Raw genomic sequence first — 21,254 nt, forward strand, 5'->3', positions numbered from 1 at the left:
TTGAAAGAGACCTGTGGTATACTTTTATTTTTTTTTTTCCAAGCAGATATCTAAACCAAAATAATTTAAAGTATTTTATTTGTCTCAGAGAAGAAAAAAAAAGTGAGAAAATGTGCATTTTCATAGTTCTGACACTTTAGCAGTATGTTAATATGTTTCAATTCGGAAATGTTACTTTAGAGCAGTCTGCATTTTGTAGAATTTAATGTTACAGAAATCTTTTATTACAAATTAAGAAAACCCTCCCGTGCTTTTTGGTTACCTGGTTAGAAATGCTTTTCACTGGAAATACTTAGTTGACTAGACATATACATAACCATGGTATTTACTATCCTGTATTAGAAAGGAATTTTTAATCAGGTAAGCATTTTTTAAAATGCATATTCCTTTTACAATATAATGAACTTGGTCATCATTTTATTCCAGTTTATTTTTACTGATTTTAGATTAAAAAAATTGGTATAAAGTACATCTGATGTGCTCACCAATAATCAGTAACTTTTTTCTGTCTAAAAATAAATATTTACTCATTTCTATATGAAGGGATGGAAAATAAAAATATAAGTATTTCCTGGGTTTCCCAGTAAAAGACAGACATGGTCATACTGGAGTGTGTCTCCAGTGCAGGGTCCCACAGATTATTTAAGAGACTGGAACATCTGTCATACAGGGGTAGACCATGAGCTGAGACTGTTCAGCCAGCAAGAAGAGTAGGATTTGGTCCCACCAGTGTGCTCTGCTTGCTTCCTGAAATGCCTGTACACCAATGCATGCAGCATAGGGAATAAACAGGAAGAGTTAGAGGTCTGTGTGTGGTCTAAGGGTTATGATCTGGTAGCAATAAGAGAGACATGGTGGGACAGCTCACACAACTGGAATGTGGCCATGGATGGCTATGTGCTTTTTAGGAAAGTTCGGTTGGTGCAGCGAGGTGGTGGAGTTGCTCTTTATGTGAGAGAGCAACTAGAATGTATCGAGTTTTGTGCAGGGGCTGATGAGGGGCAAGTTGAAAGTCTGTGGGTAAGAATTAAGGGGCAGGGTGATATGGGTGATACAGTTGTGGGGGTCTACTACAGACCTCCTGATCAAGATGAGGAAGTTGATGAGGCTTTCTACAGGCAGCTGAAAGCAGCCTCACAATTACAGTCCTTGGTCCTCATGGGAGATTTTAACTACCCCGATATCTGTTGGAAGACTTACACAGCCAGCCTTTCACAGTCTAGGAGGTTCCTCCAGTGCATTGATGACAACTTCTTAATGCAAATGTTGGACAAGCCGACTAGAAGAGGAGCGCTGCTGGATCTTGTGCTCACCAACAAGGACGGCCTTGTTGAAGCAGTGGTGGTCAATGGCAGCCTTGGCTGCAGTGACCACGAGATGGTGGAGTTCAGGATCCTGTGTGGGAGGAACAGAATACCCAGCAGGACCAGAACCCTGGACTTCCACAGAGCAAACTTTGGCCTCCTCAATCAATTGTTAAGGGAAGTCCCATGGGACAGGGTGCTAGAAGGTAAAGGGGCTCAAGATAGCTGGTCAACATTCAAGGACCACTTCTTGCAAGCACAGCATCAGTGTGTCCCAATGGGTAGAAAATCTAGTAAGGGAGCTAGGAGACCAGCGTGGTTAAAAAAGGAACTGCTGGGCAAACTCAAGTGGAAAAAGAGAATCTATGGATCATGGAAGGAGGGGCTGGTTACTTGGGAAGAATATAGGACTGTTGTCAGAGAATGTAGGGAGGCAACTAGGAAAGCTAAGGCCTCCTTGGAACTTAACCTTGCAAGTCAGATTAAGGATAATAGAAAGAGCTTTTTCAAATACATAGCCAACAAAACTAACACCAGAGGCAATATAGGCCCACTGCTGAATGAGGTGGGTGCCCTGGTGACAGAGGATTTAAAGAAGGCAGAGGTGCTGAATGCCTTCTTTGCCTCTGTCTTTACTCCTGCAGGCTTTCCCCATGAGCCCCAGTTTCATATAGCCCCAGAAGAAGTCAAGATAAAGGAGGAGTTTGCCCAGGTAGATGAGGATTGGGTTAGGGATCAGTTGCGTAATCTGGACATCCATAAATCGATGGGTCTGGATGAAATGCATGCAAGGGTGCTGAGGGAGCTGGTGGAGGTCATTGCTAGTCCACTCTCCATCATCTTCGGTAAGTCATGGGTAACAGGAGAGGTGCCTGAGGACTGGAGGATAGCAAATGTCACTCCAGTCTACAAGAAGGGCAAGAAGGAGGACTCAGGTAACTATAGACCGGTCAGCCTCACCTCCATCCCTGGAAAGGTAATGGAACAACTTGTCCTTGGCACTATCTCTAGACATATCAAGGAGATGGGGGTCATCAAGAGCAGTCAACATGGTTTTACCAAGGGTAAGTCATGTTTGACTAACCTTATAGCCTTCTATGAGGAAATTACTAGGTGGATAGATGATGGCAGAGCGGTGGATGTGGTCTATCTTGATTTCAGTAAAGCATTTGACACTGTCTCCCACAGCATCCTTGTAGATAAGTTGATCAAGTATGGGTTTGGTGATCAGGCAGTGAGGTGGATCAAGAACTGGTTGAAAGGAAGAAGTCAGAGAGTTGTAGTCAATGGGGCAGAATCTAGTTGGAGGCCTGTGACTAGTGGAGTCCCTCAGGGGTCAGTACTGGGACCAGTGTTGTTCAACATCTTCATCAACTACCTAGATGAGGGTACAGAATGTACCCCCAGCAAGTTTGCTGATGACACCAAGCTGGGAGGAGTGGCTGGCACACCAGAAGGCTGTGCTGCCATTCAGAGAGACCTAGACAGGCTGGAGACTTGGGGGGGGAAAAAACCTGATGAAGTTCAACAAGGGCAAGTGTAGACTTTTGCATTTGGGGAAGAAAAACGCCATGCACCAGTACAGGTTGGGGGCTGACCTGCTGGAGAGCAGTGTAGGTGAAAGGGACCTGGGGGGTCCTAGTAGACAGGAGGATGGCCATGATCCAGCAATGTGCCCTTGTGGCTAAGAAGGCCAATGGCATCCTGGGGTGCATTAGAAAGGGTGTGGTTAGTGGGTCAAGAGAGATTCTCCTCCCCCTCTATTCTGCATTGGTGAGGCCGCATCTGGAGTATTGTGTCCAGTTCTGGGCCTCTCAGTTCAAGAAGGACAGGCAACTGCTGGAAAGAGTCCAGTGCAGAGCCACAAAGATGATTAAGGGAGTGGAACATCTCCCTTATGAGGAAAGGCTGAGGGAGCTGGGTCTCTTTAGTTTGGAGAAAAGGAGACTGAGGGGGGACCTCATCAATGTTTACAAATACGTAAAGGGTGAGTGTCAAGAAGATGGAGTTAAGCTTTTTTCAGTGATGTCTAGTGATAGGACAAGGGGTAATGGATACAAATTGGAGCATAGGAGGTTTAAGGTGAATATCAGAATTTTTTTTTTTACTGTGAGAGTGACAGAGCACTGGAACAGGCTGCCCAGAGAGGTTGTGGAGTCTTCTTCACTGGAGACATTCAAGACCTGCGTGGACGCCTTCCTGTGTGATGTCCTCTAGGTGACCCTGCTCTGGTGGGGGGGTTGGACTAGATGATCTTTCGAGGTCCCTTCCAACCCCTATGATTCTATGATTCTATGATTCTAAGAGAAGGTTCAAGGAACATTGGACCCATGTGTGTAAATACTTGATGGTGTAAAGAAGACAGTGCCAGACTCTTCTCGGTAGTGGCCAGTGACATGATGAGAGACAACAGGAAGTAACTGAAATATAGGAAATCCCATTTAAACATAAGAAACTTTTTGACTGTGGGGGTGGTCACACACTGAAACAGGTTCCCCAGAGGAGCTGTGGAGATAGCAAAAAATGAACAAAACATAATCCTGGCAATCCACTCTATCTGATTCTGCTTTTGACAGGCTGTTTGGACTAGGCAATCTCCAAAGATGACTTCCAACCTCAACTATTCTGTGATTATTTACCAAAAAACAATAATAAAGAAAAGAACGGTAAAAGTAATTTTAAATAAGGTTTATAACAAAGATGTATAGTTGATCTAAAATAAGACAATGATACAAATAACTGACAGAGGAACAAACAGTATGTGTACATGGGCTGAGACAGATGACCCTGAAGGCACATGGGAATATGGATGTGGAGAAATGCAATAGTGACTAGATGCGTATTTCAGCTTCTCGTTCATTGTTTCTGCATCTTTCTATCTTATAATATTTGTTTCTTATAATAGTGCATTTTTAAAGTCTTATAACATCACATTTATCTTATCTGTACCTCCTGCTAATGTCTTAGAAATTATTAATCTCTGCTTTACTTTTTTTGTTGTAGCCTTAAGCAGTTTGGCTAACATGGTATCAAATCCAGTATAATAAAGCATAAGCAGAACTCTTAATATGAATTTGCATTGGAACTAGCCACTTAACATTCAAAGCCCTGTTCTCTCTTACATATGCTTTTGTTCAAACCCATTTTTGACAAGGATGACCATGACTGTTGCTGAATAAGTTTTGTTTTTTTTAAAACGTTATTAAATTTTCAAAGAAAGCAGTGAAACAATAGACAGGATATGAACTGTCAAGGCAGCAAGATTGGTTTATATAAAATAAATTTATTTGGGCTAGTGCTGAAATATTCTGAAGTTGAGAGAATGTTTCATATCTGTGGGTGTTTAAGGAACTGAGAAGCTGAGCGCAATTCACGCTTCAAGATAACATTTTAATGGATTGGCATTCATTATCAATAGACATTTTAAATGATTAGTTGTCTGTAATTTTTTTTTTCTTCATTACCTCCTCCAAACAATTAGTCCTTAACAAACTCATCCTAAATTATCTGTGAATATATGATGCTATGGAGCCGATGCAGTGTGGTTAGCATTTATGACCATGGTCCTTGATAGTCTTAAGTCACTGGTAAAGGTGGTCAGGCCTGAGACCTCCTTGATGAGGGAGGATGGAACCAAAGCTATTGACTTCATCACCATCCTGAAAATCAAGTTCTGTGTTGCTTCTTCAAATGTCTTTTTCTATACTCTCATTTCAGTTGGGAAAAAATAATCCAAGGTATTGTGTAGAATTTTTACTAGTAACTTATTTTTGTATTTTGTATATTTTATAAGTATATATACATATATTTTTAAATGTCCATTAATGCAAGATCTCTCAGTACCAAGAATTTTATTATAGGCATTGTAACATTTATTTTTTTAATGAGAAACAGTCAGTGTAATATGTACCTAATGAGCAAAGTGGATCATGGAAGGTACCATTTCAAAATTCTTAGTGTTTTGGATAGAAGCCTGATGTAACCCTATTTACTATAGCTCTTTGAGTCCAACTTGTCAGCCAATCATTCTGCCATCGTATCATGGATTTATCTAGCTGTATGCTGCACATTTTGTACAAAAAGATACTGTGAGAGAAAGTATAAAAAACTTTGTTAAAATACAAAAATCTCACATTTACTTGTTTCCCAGTACCTGAGATGGATGACCTTATGATAAAAGGAAATTAAATTGGTTAAGCAGCACTTGCCCCTCATGAACCCATGCTTCCTATGACCAAGGACTGCATCGTCTCTCAAGTCTTTTTCAATAAATTTCAGAATAACCCTCTCCATAATTTTACAGGACACTGAAGTGAGACTGACAGGAGTGTAATTACCAAGGCCTTCCTTCTTTCCCATCTTGAAAACTAGGATGACATTTACCAGCTACCGATCAACTGGGACCTCTTCAGATTCCCAATGCCATTTGACAGCTTCAGTTTGCATTTCATTTCAGGAAGCAAAGGAATTCTCTAAAAGCACAGCATATCTGTTACCTTGTGTGTTATACATTTATGCTAATGTGTAATCTCTTAAATCTTTTCTAAATTAGAAAGTCTTTTGAGTTTGAAATCGGTTGTTTTTATCATTCAACTTGAAATTGCTCTTTTTACAGTTCATGCTTAAAAACAGCTCTTCTAATTTCAGGTGTTTGTTCTTCCACGAGTTTTTTCACATAATAAGACTGATCTCTTCAGCTTGGAAAGCACGCAGAATGTCCCAAAAATAAAATCAGAAACTTTATCCAGTAATATATATTCTTCATATGAACGAACCATCCTCACCTGGTTGAATAAACATTATGAGAAGAACCGAAAAACTGTGTGGAAAGATTGTCAGAAAGGTGAAATAATTCTTTTACTGTACTCTTCCTTCTCCTACTCCTTTTGTAGACTTTAAAAATTGTTTTTCAGAGAGATACCGTGACAACTTGCCACCAAAAGTATTTTTGGGGGCATAAGACATTGCCTGCCCATGCATGTTTCCTTTCCTTCTGTTTCTGTGTTCCAAGATCAGCATATTTGACTAGCACTACTCATTAAATATCTTCTATGTGTACTTACAGTTTCTAGCTAGGCATAAAGGGTGAAATGGGGTGAACCTTCTCACTTTCTTCTTTCCATTAATGATCTCAGGAAGGAATTGCTAACATTAATAACTTTCTCTTCATTTTCCTGTCTATAGTCACATCTATTTGTGTGTGAAGTGGTTTATTTGAGAGCTAGCTTTTCAGAATTTTTAGAGTAACTTTTGTATTGACTTTATTCTAATGGCGCTTAGGAAGGTAAAGGAGACAAGTTTCCAGGTAATAAATCTAGTCCTACTGCAAGGTCAGTTTGATGTTTCATGATCGCTTGAGTAAGGTCAGACAAGTGACCAGTTCTGTTAAATACTAACCTGGCATTTAAATTTGATAAAACTATTCACCCAGTAGTAATAATTACTTTTTTTTCCTCGTATCTTTTCTCCCTTTTGCTTCTTGATCCTAACTTCATTTCTCTTTCAGCATTAATTTCAGATGGGTAGTTAACACCATGTCATTCATTTAATTGCCAGCCTAGTGTTAAACCTTGACATACAGGGTAGTCTGATGATGATCAGGGAAGAACTCCAGAAGAATAGCTCATTAGCCACATATGGAAAAGATTGTTTAGTGTCATTTTTGCCTTGAGTGATTTCTGACCCACCTGAATTATGGATAATAAATTTTCATATAATCTTCCATAAGGCTCATTTGGGCATATTCTCTGCCTTACATATGCTTTGAATATCCTATTGCTTTTCTCATTTTATCTCTATAGAAGCAGATTATACTAGATATTCTAAAATGTGTTTAATAATTCTACTGATTAGATTGAAAGGTCAGTCTATACCCCCTTCTTCTGATAGAAACGTATTTAATCTGTCAACTCGTCGTTTGAGTCTGTTCTTACGATCAACTTGGGGCACTTCCCTGGCTAACGTAATATGCCCTACTGTAAGCAGGTGTATTTGCAATGTATTATTTTCCTATTATCTGTGTCTAGTGCCTGCTTCTATGGAGCTGTCTTACAGTTGCAAGCATTCTGCTCTGTTGGGCGTTATCTGAGTCTGGTGTGTATGGATGACAACTTGCAGAAGGAATGGCTAGCTACTTGGCCAGCATTCATAAATGCTGCATGGATATATTCCTCAACCCCACTGTTTGTTCTCTTTTTTGTAGACTCTATTAATACATAGATGTTGGGGCATGGGTAGCCTTGTTCTGGGCTGTGGGAACTCATTGGGGAGAATATGAACATCAAAATGCATCTTATTTAACATTAAACTTTTATTAGGGTTAATAATATGTGAAGATGAATGAATCTGAACCATTAAGTGCAGATCTACGGAACACTACTAGGTAAAAAACCCCAAATGTGTCAGTCCATGTGAAATATCTACTAATGATGCATTTTAAGGAGCCAATAAGTGGAAGTATTTTAGATGTCTAAGAGTACGTAATAAATTATAACATTAAAATGAGGTGTGTTTTTTTAATAAGTTGTCATATAGTTATCAACAATTGTAAAATAGCTTTTTAACATTTGTTTAGTTCTAGAAGCTCCCCAAAATTGGCACCCAAAAAGAACAATTTAATAACAATATTTGGGTTCTCAGAAAATCATAATGACTTCTAATAAATAATGCTACCAGGACAGAGAACTCAATAGATTAATTTATTCATTTGTGCAGACCTGGTTACAGATTTAGCACTGGGTCACATGTGAAGATGAAGTTCCTAGTTGCTGCCAAGGGACATTTATTTGTGTTGCAGTTGTCTCTTACAATGTCACTTAATTATACTTCTCTGCTTTCAGAGAAGTTTAATGAGAAGGCAGAAATCATGTATTCTTTCTGTGTGTGTGAACTTACAGATACTGCCTTGCTATATCAACTTGTATATAGCTTGTTTGGTTCATGAGTTAATATATTCGGTTTGCTAGGGGGTGCACAGAAATATCTTGGTGTATGCACACGAACATGCTATTTTATTTTGCTTCTGTTTCCATTTCTCTCACAAAACTACATAAACGAGCATTGCTAAAGATACAATAACTTTTAAAAAATGAGAGAATTCTGGAAAATTATGAAATTTATAATCTTAATCTTATATATTTGCATTATAAAAGTCCTTGTCTGTGTGATCTTACACTGCTCTGTTCTACAGATGATCTGCCTAAATATCTCTTTGAATCCTCTGGTTTAGTCTTTGCTTTCCTCTTACTTTTTTGCTTTTGCCACCTCAGAATGATCTGGTGTCTGCTACTGTGGTATTCTTTCTTCTAAATGGGACAAAAGATCTGATGACTAAGGACACAGAAAAGACTGATGTACTAAATGTTTTCTTCTCCTTGATCTTTACTTGTAAGACTGGTACTGAGCAATTCTAGGCCCTCAATATGAGTGGCAAAGTCTGGAGCAAGGAAGATTCACCTTGGTGGAGGAGGCTTTAATTAGGGAGCCCTTAAACATATTGGTATGTGGGACCCAATGGAATGCACCAAGTACTGAGGGAGCTGGCCCGTGTCATTATAAAGCCATGCTCAATAATCTCTGAAAGGTCAGGGTAGTTGAGGAGAAGTCTGGAAGAGGTTTGGAAGAAAGTAAATGTCATTCCTATCTGGAAGAAGTAGGATCTGGGGAGCTACAGGCCAGTCAGCCAAATCTTGTTTCTTGGAATGGTGATGGAGTAAGTAATATTGGAAACCATTTCCAAATGTATGAAGGACATACAAGAAATTGTTTTGGAGTAGCCAGCATGAGCTTACATAGGAAAAGCTTTAAACTAAATATAAGATAATATTTCTTTACTCTGAGGGTAACAGAGCACTGCAACAAGCTGCCCACAGAGGTTGTGGAGTCTCCATTCCCAGAGACATTAAAAACCTGACTGAATGTGTTCCTGTGTAACCTGCTCTAGGGGATCCTGCTCTACAGGGGGATTGGACTAGATGATCTTCTGAGGTCCCTTCCAACCCCTAGCATTCTTTGATTGTGATTCTGTGAAATTATGCTTGACCAACCTGATTGCCTTTCACAATGACATGACTAGCACAGTGAACAGGTGGAGAGCAGTGGATGTTGTTTACTCAACTTTGGCAAGGTTTTCAACAGCTTTCCGTAACATCCTCATGAATAAACTGACAAAGTACAGGCTAGACAAAGGGACAGTGAGGTGGACTGAAATGAGGTTGAACTGCAAGGCTCAAAGGTTTGTAAGTGGCAGAAAATTGTCTGGAGGCTGGTCACTAGTAATCTACTTCAGAAGTCATTAGACTGAGTTTGTTTTTTTAAAATCACACACTGGAAAAAAATATATATCTCAGCAGATTTAATTTTCTGATATACCGTTGGTCCTTTACATTTTATGATGTTAAGTTTAGTAATAAAATGTATACTTGGGTATTGTGACAATTTAGTCATGTTTGCCTTGAGTTAAGAGGCTTTTTCAGAGGAATGGTAAAAAGTGTCATAAAGAAAAACATCAAAGTATAGTAAATGTTCATACAATCCAAATGAATGTTTCCAATATCCTCAATCTGGTATGAGTTTCTGTTGTTAATATTTGCTTAATATCACTAATTTTAAGAGAAGGATTATTTCTTTCATTCTTGCTACAGTCCAGATCAGAGAGCAAATACCGCTTTTTGCTTGATATTTTTGCTCCTGCATACTATCATCCAAACCCTCTGCTTTGAATAAAGAATTAGCCCTGACTACCAAGATGTCGTGACCATGGAGCTGCTTTCAGCTCAAACTAGTCTATTTGGTGATCCATTCCTACTAAATAAATGAAGCTCTATCCTGGCCACATTTCTCAGTCTTTATTTTGATATCTAAACTACTTAAAGTGAAATGTAACAGTGAGCCAAACCTAAGATACTGCCGTGCTGAAAGGTCTAAATGTACATGTTATATCCTTCTAAAATTGAAGATACCTATGTCATTCATCAGAAGTCTTCTCTTGCAAGAATTAAGATGTCAGTAATTTAGAGAGAACATTAGCAAAGAGTTTACTATCTCCACATCTTCTGCCCTTACTGCTAAAAGAATAAATAACTAAATAACTAAATAACTAAAGAATAAATAACATTTAAAAGCAGCTTAGCCTATGTTGTAGGAGGGCAGGCTTGTAATATGTCTTACTGACCATAAAATAGAAAGCAAGATTGAAACTTGAGACCAAATGCTGAAAACTGCAAATTCTACCTTGCCTGTTCTGCTGAGACCTTAATTGTACATGAACTAACTATAAGACTCTGTGCCCACTTAAGGCATTATATGGGCAATAGTAATGAAAGGAGAGGAAGTGCGAATCAAGTGTAATAAATTTTCAGTTTGCCTTCTGCCATTCCTTATGTTCATATTTCTTTTAAATGTTTTTCTCTGAAAGACTAACTACTAATACTACCAAAAAATAAGAGTCAGGAATAACCCTTGAAAAGTTGCTAGAGTATTGGAATGCCATAATTCAAAACCTGTGCTTCCTAAACAGAAGTATATTTTGCAAATTAATGAATATATTACCGCCTGAGAAGCTGTATGTCTATTGATTTTAATTATGATTCTTGCCATGGTGAAAAATTATGTTTTGGGAAATCAGGGATTTTCTTTAATGTACCCTAGAAAGATCTTGAAAATAATAGATCATTCTAAATTTCATATAAACTGAATATGACAGTCAGTAAATTAACCAATATCTGAACAGTCAACCTAAGTCTGTGATGTAGGAACTGTCTCCAGAGTAGATACATCTTAATTTTACTTGAAAATCTGCTTAGAATGGAAATTCTGCTGGAGAGAAATAGAAGCGCTAATCCAGTGCCGATGTGGGTTTGCCTGACAATGTTAAGCTTAGTAATATCTCTCAGGTAGAATGGTTTCATTTTGTTCACTTCACTTTACTTCTCTAAGTGAGGTGGTGTTTTTTGTTGGTTTGTTGTTTTTTTTTTAATTTTATTTTTAATAGAAATTTAGCATGGCAACTGCAGTAAAAAGGTTGAGGAAGGACAGATTTTAGTGTGAGATAATATGTCTTCACAAAACTGTATGAGAATTAAATAGAATTATTGCTTGTTTTTAAATTGATTTTCTAGAACTTTTCTTAGGGTTGCTTCTAGTATAACCATTAAAAAGTACACTATTTTCTTTTCCTTGTTTTAATAAATTTTTATTTTTCTCACTTCTCTATACTCTCCCCATTTTTTAGGAAGAACATTTATTGAGTTCATTAATTTTCAATTTGATAGTTATTAGAGACAATTGATAAAAAAGAGCTAAAGGATATTTTTTAACTTTGAAGCATAGAAGGGAAGAGTTTTATGTAATTTCATAAATGATATCTTTAAGTTAAAATGACTGCAAAACAAGCTTTTCCTGAAGAATGAATTATGCTTTTTGCGTGCTTGATAAAAAGTTGAATTAAAGAAGGGGAATAGACTATGTAATGATAGCCATCTGCCATCATGAGTATCCCAGATCTGCCCTCCAACAAAATATTATGAAGGAACATTGTTCTTGAGCGTTAAATCCTGGAAATTATTTCCTGAAATATAAATTAGTAAAGTTTTAAACCATTTTTCTGTGTTATATTTCATTATTTGCACAGCACAAAGTAAGAATGAGACATAATATGTACATACAAAGTCCAATAAGTAGGCTTTCCTGACCTGCTTAGCTTTCTTGGTCAACCCGAATACTCCGTGTTTAAGAATTGCATCGTATCTCATTCCTTATAGCTGAAAAGCCCACAAGATTATATCAGGATTTTACTTGGTAGAAAAGAGAAAAGAAATTATTTTAAGTTAACATGCATTTGAGAAATAAGAAAAACTCCTTTTTTAATTTACCTTTTTAGATTTTGGACTTGTATAAAAACATTTGGTTTGCACATACATATGTGTGTGTAGATATGTATGCTTATATATAAGCATATACATATATGCTGACCCTCAAAGACCTAATTGACATAAGACAGAATAATTTTGTAAATATTTAAGATTTTTTTTTTTTTTTCTAGGCTTAAAATACACTTTGTGGTGTCTAGACAGCTATTTAGCTTTCAGCTAAACAAGGCACTTCACAGTGTTTGTATGTTAATTGGAATAAATACGCTTTCTGACTGTTTCTGTAATTAATTCTACTTCTGCAGTGCGTACCAAATACGTAGATTGAGTATGGTACAGCTGTGGATTTAGCAATACAACTTCAGATGTTGTGTGAGGAGAAAACATTTCAGAAAAGGTTCTGTATCAAAAAGGTTCTGTTAATTCATTATAAGTATCAAATAGTGAATTTCATTGAGAACAGTATTTAACTTTTTCTTTTTTTAACTGAATAAGATGATGCAGGGATTATAGTATTCATTCTGAAGCCAGTATAGAAGACAGGCAAGCTGTAATGAGTTGCTGTGATTTATTGCATTTTAAATCAAAGTAATCTGTACATTAAATGCTGTGATACAAGATATTTTCATCTAGAGGTTTTTAGTACTGTTCAGTGATTTTAAAACTAGTTCTCTCTACAAATGCAAACTTCGTTGAAAACAACAAAACATAGACTGATATAAGGTAACACTTTTCTTATGCATAAAAAGATAGGGAATATATAAATTTAAAATATTATTTGCAATGAAAATCAGAAAAAAGTAAACATAACTGTGTAGATAGAAAAAGACAATTGAAGAATTATTATTAGGAGCAGAAAAGTAAATGTTCATGCCCTAGAGTAAATACCTTCTGGAAGAGATGAGAATAAATAAGACATATGCCCTGTTATCAATTTACTGTGGTATTAAATCTATTGGTCCCTGGTATTTCAGGAGTTTTTAGAATAATTACTGTCTGTTTCCATGAGCAAGGGTTGTAGCATCATACCTGAAGTAGGAACTGTAATTTGCCTTTGAGTCCCTAATAAAGACTTATTGTTTTCCATGTTAGATAAATGTAGCCTCACATGCTTTATGTGCTGAAGGTAGATCCATTACAATTCTGTTAAATCTAAATACATTTTAGGAAAAACATAATAGCCTTTTCCAAAAAATATTCAAAGGCATATTTCCTCTCATCTTTTGTGTGCTCTGTATTGTATACTTCAGTACTATAATTTTAAGCCTTGTCCCCTAGTTCTAATATCAGCACTTACAGAAAAGGTTATTGCTACATATTTCTTCTGTAAATGTTTGTGTTATTCAGTACCAGTTTTAAGGTACTGAAACAGGACTATAGGCATTATTATAGCTATAGATTAGTTCCACCTCCAGAGATTTTCAGATTCCAGAATAAGAAGTTGATATAATATATTATAAAATGTTATTACTGCAGTAATTTACATTAAAAAGAAAAAACTGATATAGTTTAGAGCTCTGTGTAGCTCAGTATTCTACTCCCAACAGAAGATGCTTAGAGATGAGTAACATTGCAAATATATGGCAATACTTCCTTCATATATACTCTGAGACTTCCTGATTGGAATTTCAAGACTGTTTCAGATGGAGGCTGTACTTCTGTAAGGCTGTATTAGATTTTTATTCCATTAATTTGTTTAATTGTATTTTGAACTTAAGCAAACTACTAGCATCACCCCATTCTGCAGCAGTAAGTAGATTTAAAATCTATATTTTGCATAAAGGATTTTGTTCTGAGTTTGCTGCTTAATCCTGTAATTTGGCACTTTCTTTACCAACAAATTTGTGTAATACATTGAGCTATTTACAGTAATGTCTGGTCCCCACTCTCAAGATCATGCCTATTTCTTTAGACTGCTGTCGTAACTCAATTGCTACTTCTCCTTTGTAGTTTCATAATTTAATTTATGAATTTCTTATAAAGCACCATTTCATACCTTTGATCATTATAGATCTTAAGTGTCAAGATTTTTATGTGAATGTACTAGTTTTATTTGGGAAGTCTTACAGATTATTCTAACTCTATGTTTTTTTTCCTTTGTTTTTCAATAACTAAGAATTTGAGAAAATTGCTTGTGAGTATATAACAGAAGATTTATAATTTGTGAAGACATCTGTTGTGCCTCCTTAAACATATATCAGTTGATTTTTGCAACTGCTAGCAATATTTTTTTTAATTTCTTGTGAAAACAATAGAACAGCTTCACAAGAAATACAGTACTTTCTTTAAAGATTTATTACTGTTCTTACTTTTTTATAAAAAATAACCTTTAAACTTAGTAGATTAAACCAAATCAAATCCTTTAAGTGTTTTAATGCTTGGTATAAGACAATTTTATTCTTTCTGGATTGTCTTATTATCCAGGTATTACCAATGCATCATACTTCTGTATTACAACTTTTTGTCCTTTTCTATTGGATTTTATTTTTTTTCAAATTAATGGTTAACTTTCATGGTCATTATTTCTAGACTGAAAGTTACGTGACGTGTGTTGGAAGAGGTTTTTTTACTGTTTTTTGAGGAGGACTGGACGGTGTTCTTCTACTAGAAAGAAGATCATGGTTTTAGCTTCCCAACTCTTTTGTACTATTGGGGTTTTTTTTGTGGGACTGACACCAAAGAATACCTTCATGTATCTATTTAGAATAAGGTTGGATATTTTTTCTCCCTAGTTTTCAGAAGAGGTGCAAACAGCTTTAAGATTTCATTTTCACTGTTTGCAGTGGGATGTGTTAGTTATTTTGAAACGGTGAAATCTTTGACTTCATAGCCATTGGGAGCAATGCTTTCTTCAGACAATAGTGGGAACTCTTGATCCAAATTGCCATTTTTCTGAGGTGTTTCTTTGAATAAAAACACTACTATGTATCACCAAAGAGATTAAGAAAGGTAAAAATTCTCTTTAAATTGTTTATCTTAAAAAATATCCTTATCTATAGTTGGTGAGGGATAAAATAATGTGTTAAGGGAGGCATAAAGGATGACTTCAAAACATTGGAGGTAATGGAATAAAAAGATCCAGTGGAAATGGTACATTTCTAGTGTTTTGTAGCACAAAGCAGGAATAAACCAGTTTTAGTAAGTCATAGAATCATAGAATCATAGAATCATAGAATCCTAGGGGTTGGAAGGGACCTCGAAAGATCATCTAGTCCAACCCCCCTGCCAGAGCAGGGTCACCTAGAGTACATCACACAGGAAGGCATCCAGGCGGGTTTTGAATGTCTCCAGCGAAGGAGACTCCACAACCTCTCTGGGCAGCCTGTTCCAGTGCTCTGTCACTCTTACAGTAAAAAAAATTTTCCTGATATTCATCTTAAACCTCCTATGCTCCAACTTGTATCCATTACCCCTTGTCCTATCACTCGTCTTCACTGAAAAAAACTTAACTCCATCGTCTTGACACTCACCCTTTACATATTTGTAAACATTGATGAGGTCCCCCCTCAGTCTCCTTTTCTCCAAACTAAAGAGACCCAGCTCCCTCAGCCTTTCCTCATAAGGGAGATGTTCCACTCCCTTAATCATCCTTGTGGCTCTGCGCTGGACTCTTTCAAGCACTTCCCTGTCCTTCTTGAACTGAGGGGCCCAGAACTGGACACAATATTCCAGATGTGGCCTCACCAATGCAGAATAGAGGGGGAGGAGAACCTCTCTTGACCTACTAACCACACCCTTTCTAATACACCCCAGGATGCCATTGGCCTTCTTAGCCACAAGGGCACACTGCTGACTCATGGTCATCCTCCTGTCTACCATGACCCCCAGGTCCCTTTCACCTACACTGCTCTCCAGCAGGTCAGCCCCCAACCTGTACTGGTGCATGGCGTTTTTCTTCCCCAAATGCAAAACTCTACACTTGCTCTTGTTAAACTTCATCAGGTTTTTCCCCGCCCAAGTCTCCAGCCTGTCTAAGTCTCTCTGAATGGCAGCACAGCCTTCTGGTGTGTCAGCCACTCCTCCCAGCTTGGTGTCATCAGCAAACTTGCTGAGGGTACATTCTGTGCCCTCATCCAGGTCGTTGATGAAGATATTGAACAACACCGGTCCCAGTACCGACCCCTGAGGGACTCCACTAGTCACAGGCCTCCAACTAGATTCTGCCCCATTGACTACAACTCTCTGACTTCTTCCTTTCAACCAGTTCTTGATCCACCTCACTGCCTGATCATCAAACCCATACTTGATCAACTTATCTACAAGGATGCTGTGGGAGACGGTGTCAAATGCTTTACTGAAATCAAGATAGACCACATCTACCGCTCTACCATCATCTATCCACCTAGTAATTTCCTCATAGAAGGCTATGAGGTTAGTCAAACATGACTTACCCTTGGTAAAACCATGTTGACTGCTCTTGATGACCCCCATCTCCTTGATATGTCTAGAGATAGTGCCAAGGACAAGTTGTTCCATTACCTTTCCAGGGATGGAGGTGAGGCTGACCGGTCTATAGTTACCCGGGTCCTCCTTCTTGCCCTTCTTGTAGACTGGAGTGACGTTTGCTATCCTCCAGTCCTCAGGCACCTCTCCTGTTACCCATGACTTACCGAAGATGATGGAGAGTGGACTAGCAATGACCTCCGCCAGCTCCCTCAGCACCCTTGGATGCATTTCATCCGGACCCATCGATTTATGGATGTCCAGATTATGCAACTGATCCCTAACCCAATCCTCATCTACTATGTCCTCACCTATCTTGACTACTTCTGGGGTTATATGAATCTGGGGCTCATGGGAAAAGCCTGCAGGAGTAAAGACAGAGGCAAAGAAGGCATTCAGCACCTCTGCCTTCTTCATATCCTCTGTCACCAGGGCACCCACCTCATTCAGCAGTGGGCCTATATTGCCTCTGGTATTAGCTTTGTTGGCTATGTATTTGAAAAAGCCCTTTCTACTTTCCTTAACCCGACTTGCAAGGTTAAGTTCCAAGGAGGCCTTAGCTTTCCTAGTTGCCTCCCTACAGTCCCTGACAACATTCCTATATTCCTCCCAAGTGACCAGTCCCTCCTTCCATGATCTATAGATTTTCCTCTTCCACTTGAGTTTCCCCAGCAGTTCCTTTTTTAACCACGCTGGTCTCCTAGCTCCCTTACTAGATTTTCTACCCATTGGGATACACTGATGCTGTGCTTGCAAGAAGTGGTCCTTGAATATTGTCCAGCTATCTTGAGCCCCTTTACCTTCTAGCACTCTGTCCCATGGGACTTCCCTTAACAATTGGTTGAGGAGGCCGAAGTTTGCTCTGTAGAAGTCCAGGGTTCTGGTCCTGCTGGGTATTCTGTTCCTCCCACACAGGATCCTGAACTCCACCATCTCATGGTCACTGCAGCCAAGGCTGCCATTGACCACCACTGCTTCAATAAGGCCCTCCTTGTTGGTGAGCACAAGATCCAGCAGCGCTCCTCTTCTAGTCGGCTCATCCACCATTTGCATTAAGAAGTTGTCATCAATGCATTGGAGGAACCTCCTAGACTGTGAAAGGCTGGCTGTATAAGTCTTCCAGCAGATAAAGTCAGTGACATGGTGTGCTGATAGATCAGTTAATAAATGCAAAACTGGGAAAAAACCCACAGTAGAGCACAGAGGGTAGGAAAGGGAGAAAGAGGACATAAATAATGTCCCCCTCCCTTATCTTGACAAAACAGTCCCAGTCTTTCAGTCTTTCTGGGTACTCAGGTCACTTGTTTAGTTGTAAACTCTCATAGCCGATCCATGTCTATCTGGAGTTTTGGTGCCAATTACTGGGTTTTATACTAGTTGAGACTTTACTGGAACTGAATAGAGATGAAAGGATCAACTTACCCGCCTAAGATACAATTCTCTCATTGATTTATCCTAGCAAAATATTGACTTTTTCTGCAATAACATGACATTTGCTGTTATTTCCAGATTCTTTTCTACAAAATTTCTGTCTGTCCAATTTTTGTCTAGTATTTTTGTAATGAATTACTCTCAATTAAGTGTACGCATCGTTGCTGGATTTCATCCCATTTGTTTCAGAGCATTACTCTGAAATTATTCAAGAGTGTAAATTACCTTTTCTCATGAGTACTTGCATCCTTTTCTTCTTCCCATAGTTCATACTTCAACCTGCTTAATATTATCTCCAATAAGGAGTAAGGTAACTTTATCCTATTTTCCAAGTTGTCAATGAAAATTCTGAATAGTATACAGTCTAGGACTTTGCAGTTTGATTTGTGGACAGCTGATAGGCTTACTGTTTCTCAGTGAGTTTTGTGCTCCACCAAACAGTACCTTTTTCCTAGACTACCTGTTCCTTAATAAATTTAAGATGTCTAGTATTTCTCCTTGTTCACAGTATCTTCTATCTGTTAAAGTAGTAGACAAAATTTGATTTAGGGGAGTTTATGGTCACTGTGACTTGCTATTCTGCCAATAAATAGGTTGTTTGTAATTTTGGTGTAAAATCATTAAAGATATTTCCTTGATTATCTCAATTTGAAAAATAGTTTTCATATCACACCAAAAATCTTGAGGTTTCAAATCTAACAATACAAATATAAAACCATTTATTTTTGTTTTATTGAAAGCTAAAGAAGATTATGACAAAAGGCACTGCAAAAATCCGCTGTGTACTATTGATGCATCAGGGAAGACCAAATCCAACCTAGAGTGACAGTGAAGATAGTTTGCTCTTCTTTCTCTTTGTGGGAGAAGCGAGGGAAGACATCTAGATCTGAAAACATTGCTACATAAATTTTGGCTTGATTAATTTGATTTTTCTACATTCAGGATTAATTAGAAATGAAACTGTGGATTAATCAATTGTAAAATATGATTCAGGGACTTTTAAAAGGTCATATAAGTTTTAAAAACTCAATGGATCTGGACTTTAAAAATAAAATAGTATAGAAATAAATAATTCATGGCATGGCAAAACTTTGCTTCTTCTATCTAGAAATGCTTAATGAAAAAAGAAAGCAATATATCTTCAAGAGATGATTTAACCTGTCGCGAGAAAGAGGAGACCAATGCTGTTATGCTGTTATCCATTTCTGTATGCACACAATGTGATTCCATTATAAGTTAAAAATAAATTTGCCTATTAAAAATACATAAATACAGGAATTAGGTTAGTCCCAAATGACTGAACTGAGTTTGAATGTTACTCCCTTCAGTGTTGAGTGGGATCAACAACTGCAACAAAACTATTCTCGTTTTAGATCACTTACAGAGGCTTCTTGCAGTATATTTTAGCTTTCCATAGTCATAGTAAATGTCTGTGTACACCACATAAGACTGACTGCCCATCCACTCCAAGTTAATCCTTCTTGATTATTTTATTTTATGAAGTATTTTCACCTATTGTCATGGGCGAGACAGAATAAATGGCAGCCTTTGATGGATCAGGATACTGTGGTTTATTGAAGAAGAAGCAGCTAGGTCAGAACTCTGTTTAATAACTGCACACATTCAGTTGCTTCACTCAGTGCTATGTTCACAAGGTTTCAAATTCCCACCCTGGGAAGGGTGTTGCTGCTGGTCTGAGAACAGGCAAAGGCTGTGTGACTTCATGCTGTGCTTCTGCTTCTAGTTGCCAGTCTCAGACATCACCTTCCAAAGTCCCTGGGCATCCACTGTAATTTGTCTCTAAGCTTCTCTGATCTTTAGGATCTTCCCCCACTTCCAGGATTTTTCCCTCAGTTAGGAGGTTCTTCACCTTCTTTCCAGGCCCCTGTTGTCTCTTCAAGATTGCAGCTTCTTTTTGGGAATCCTTCTTTTTGGCCTTTTGCTCTTTCCATAACTACAAGTCACCAGTTTTCCCAATCTATATAGTCTACGTGCAGAAGTACTATTGGTGATCAGTCTAATTGGTGCTTCTGTCTCGCGCCTCTTCATTAGTAGGAGAATTCAGAACATGATACTTTAGTCTAGCTATTATCAACATTTGCAGCCAGCCCCTCTGGGATGCAGCTAACAAGTAGCAGGAATCTCTCAGAATTCAGAAATTCAGTTTTGGACCCTTTTCTCTCCCCCCTCCCTATCTTGCAACAGAATTATCGGCTACCTGTTAGTGCTCACGTTGTAAGCTATTTTTGGCCCACAGCACCCACCAGCCAGGATTTCATCACAACATTTAACTGAGAATCTTTATCTTAAAGATGGATTAGTAATTTTATTTTTTTTTCAAGAAGTACCAATAAAATGAAATTTAATACACTTATATACTTAGAGGAAAATGAGTTATCCTGCTTCAGACTTCTGATTTCTATTGTTTATTTCTCCTAAATTTGAGTAATTGTATTTAAATACTTAATCATTGTAGCTGGCAGATTTTCTGCTAGATTTCATGTAATTAGGTAAACTACATTATGTTTTCTGACTAATTCACAAGCATTTGAGTTAAGTAAGTTGATTGATAGCAGAATGATTAACTGGAAAACAACAAAAAATACTTATAAAATTATTTAATTATACAAAATGGGAAAATATTCCATTTTGCAGGGTTTTTTTCTTCATGCTGTGATTTACATTGACTATAAAGCTATAGTTCAAGAAATGTATTTTTCTCTTTTTAAAGTATTTATTTTTTCAGTGACTACATGAAATACTTTTGAAATAACCACAAGCAAATTGCCAAGAAGTTGTGATGAAATTAATGTCTCCTACTATAGACATTTGCATAGTGAAGGTCTGAATTTAGTTGAAACTAATACTGTCCCAATTTACATGCTGAAGCCCATGTTTACTGTGTCCTGTTCCTGTCATAGGTTAAAGTGAGATGTTTTATATCCAGACTTCATCTTTGGTACCTTGCTATCCAGACTGACCAAGGACCCTTCCATTTTGAGTTTTCTGCTTGAAAAAAAGTTCTTTCACTTAAAATATAGGAAAAAAAAAAATAGGTCACAGTGAAATATTTTTAATATATACATTTAGAATGTTACAAGTGTAATTTATTATAAATTTTTAATATTTTAATATTTATTTTAAAACTTACAGAAAATGAAATTTTCATTCCTCTTAAATACTGTTTTTTGATATTTCTTAACTGCTC

The 21,254-nt window shown here is 37.5% G+C and overlaps 1 protein-coding gene across 1 annotated transcript in view; it reads left to right on the forward strand.

The window, feature by feature from the left end:
- CFAP47 (cilia and flagella associated protein 47) overlaps positions 1-21,254 on the forward strand; it is a 307,875-nt gene that overhangs the window by 69,962 nt on the left and 216,659 nt on the right. Inside the window, 1 exon segment of the mRNA XM_051614860.1 lies at positions 5,952-6,147. Coding sequence (XP_051470820.1) covers positions 5,952-6,147 — 196 coding nt within the window.

The sequence above is a fragment of the Apus apus genome, chromosome 1, assembly GCF_020740795.1.
Source record: "Apus apus isolate bApuApu2 chromosome 1, bApuApu2.pri.cur, whole genome shotgun sequence".
Classification (NCBI taxonomy): domain Eukaryota; kingdom Metazoa; phylum Chordata; class Aves; order Apodiformes; family Apodidae; genus Apus; species Apus apus.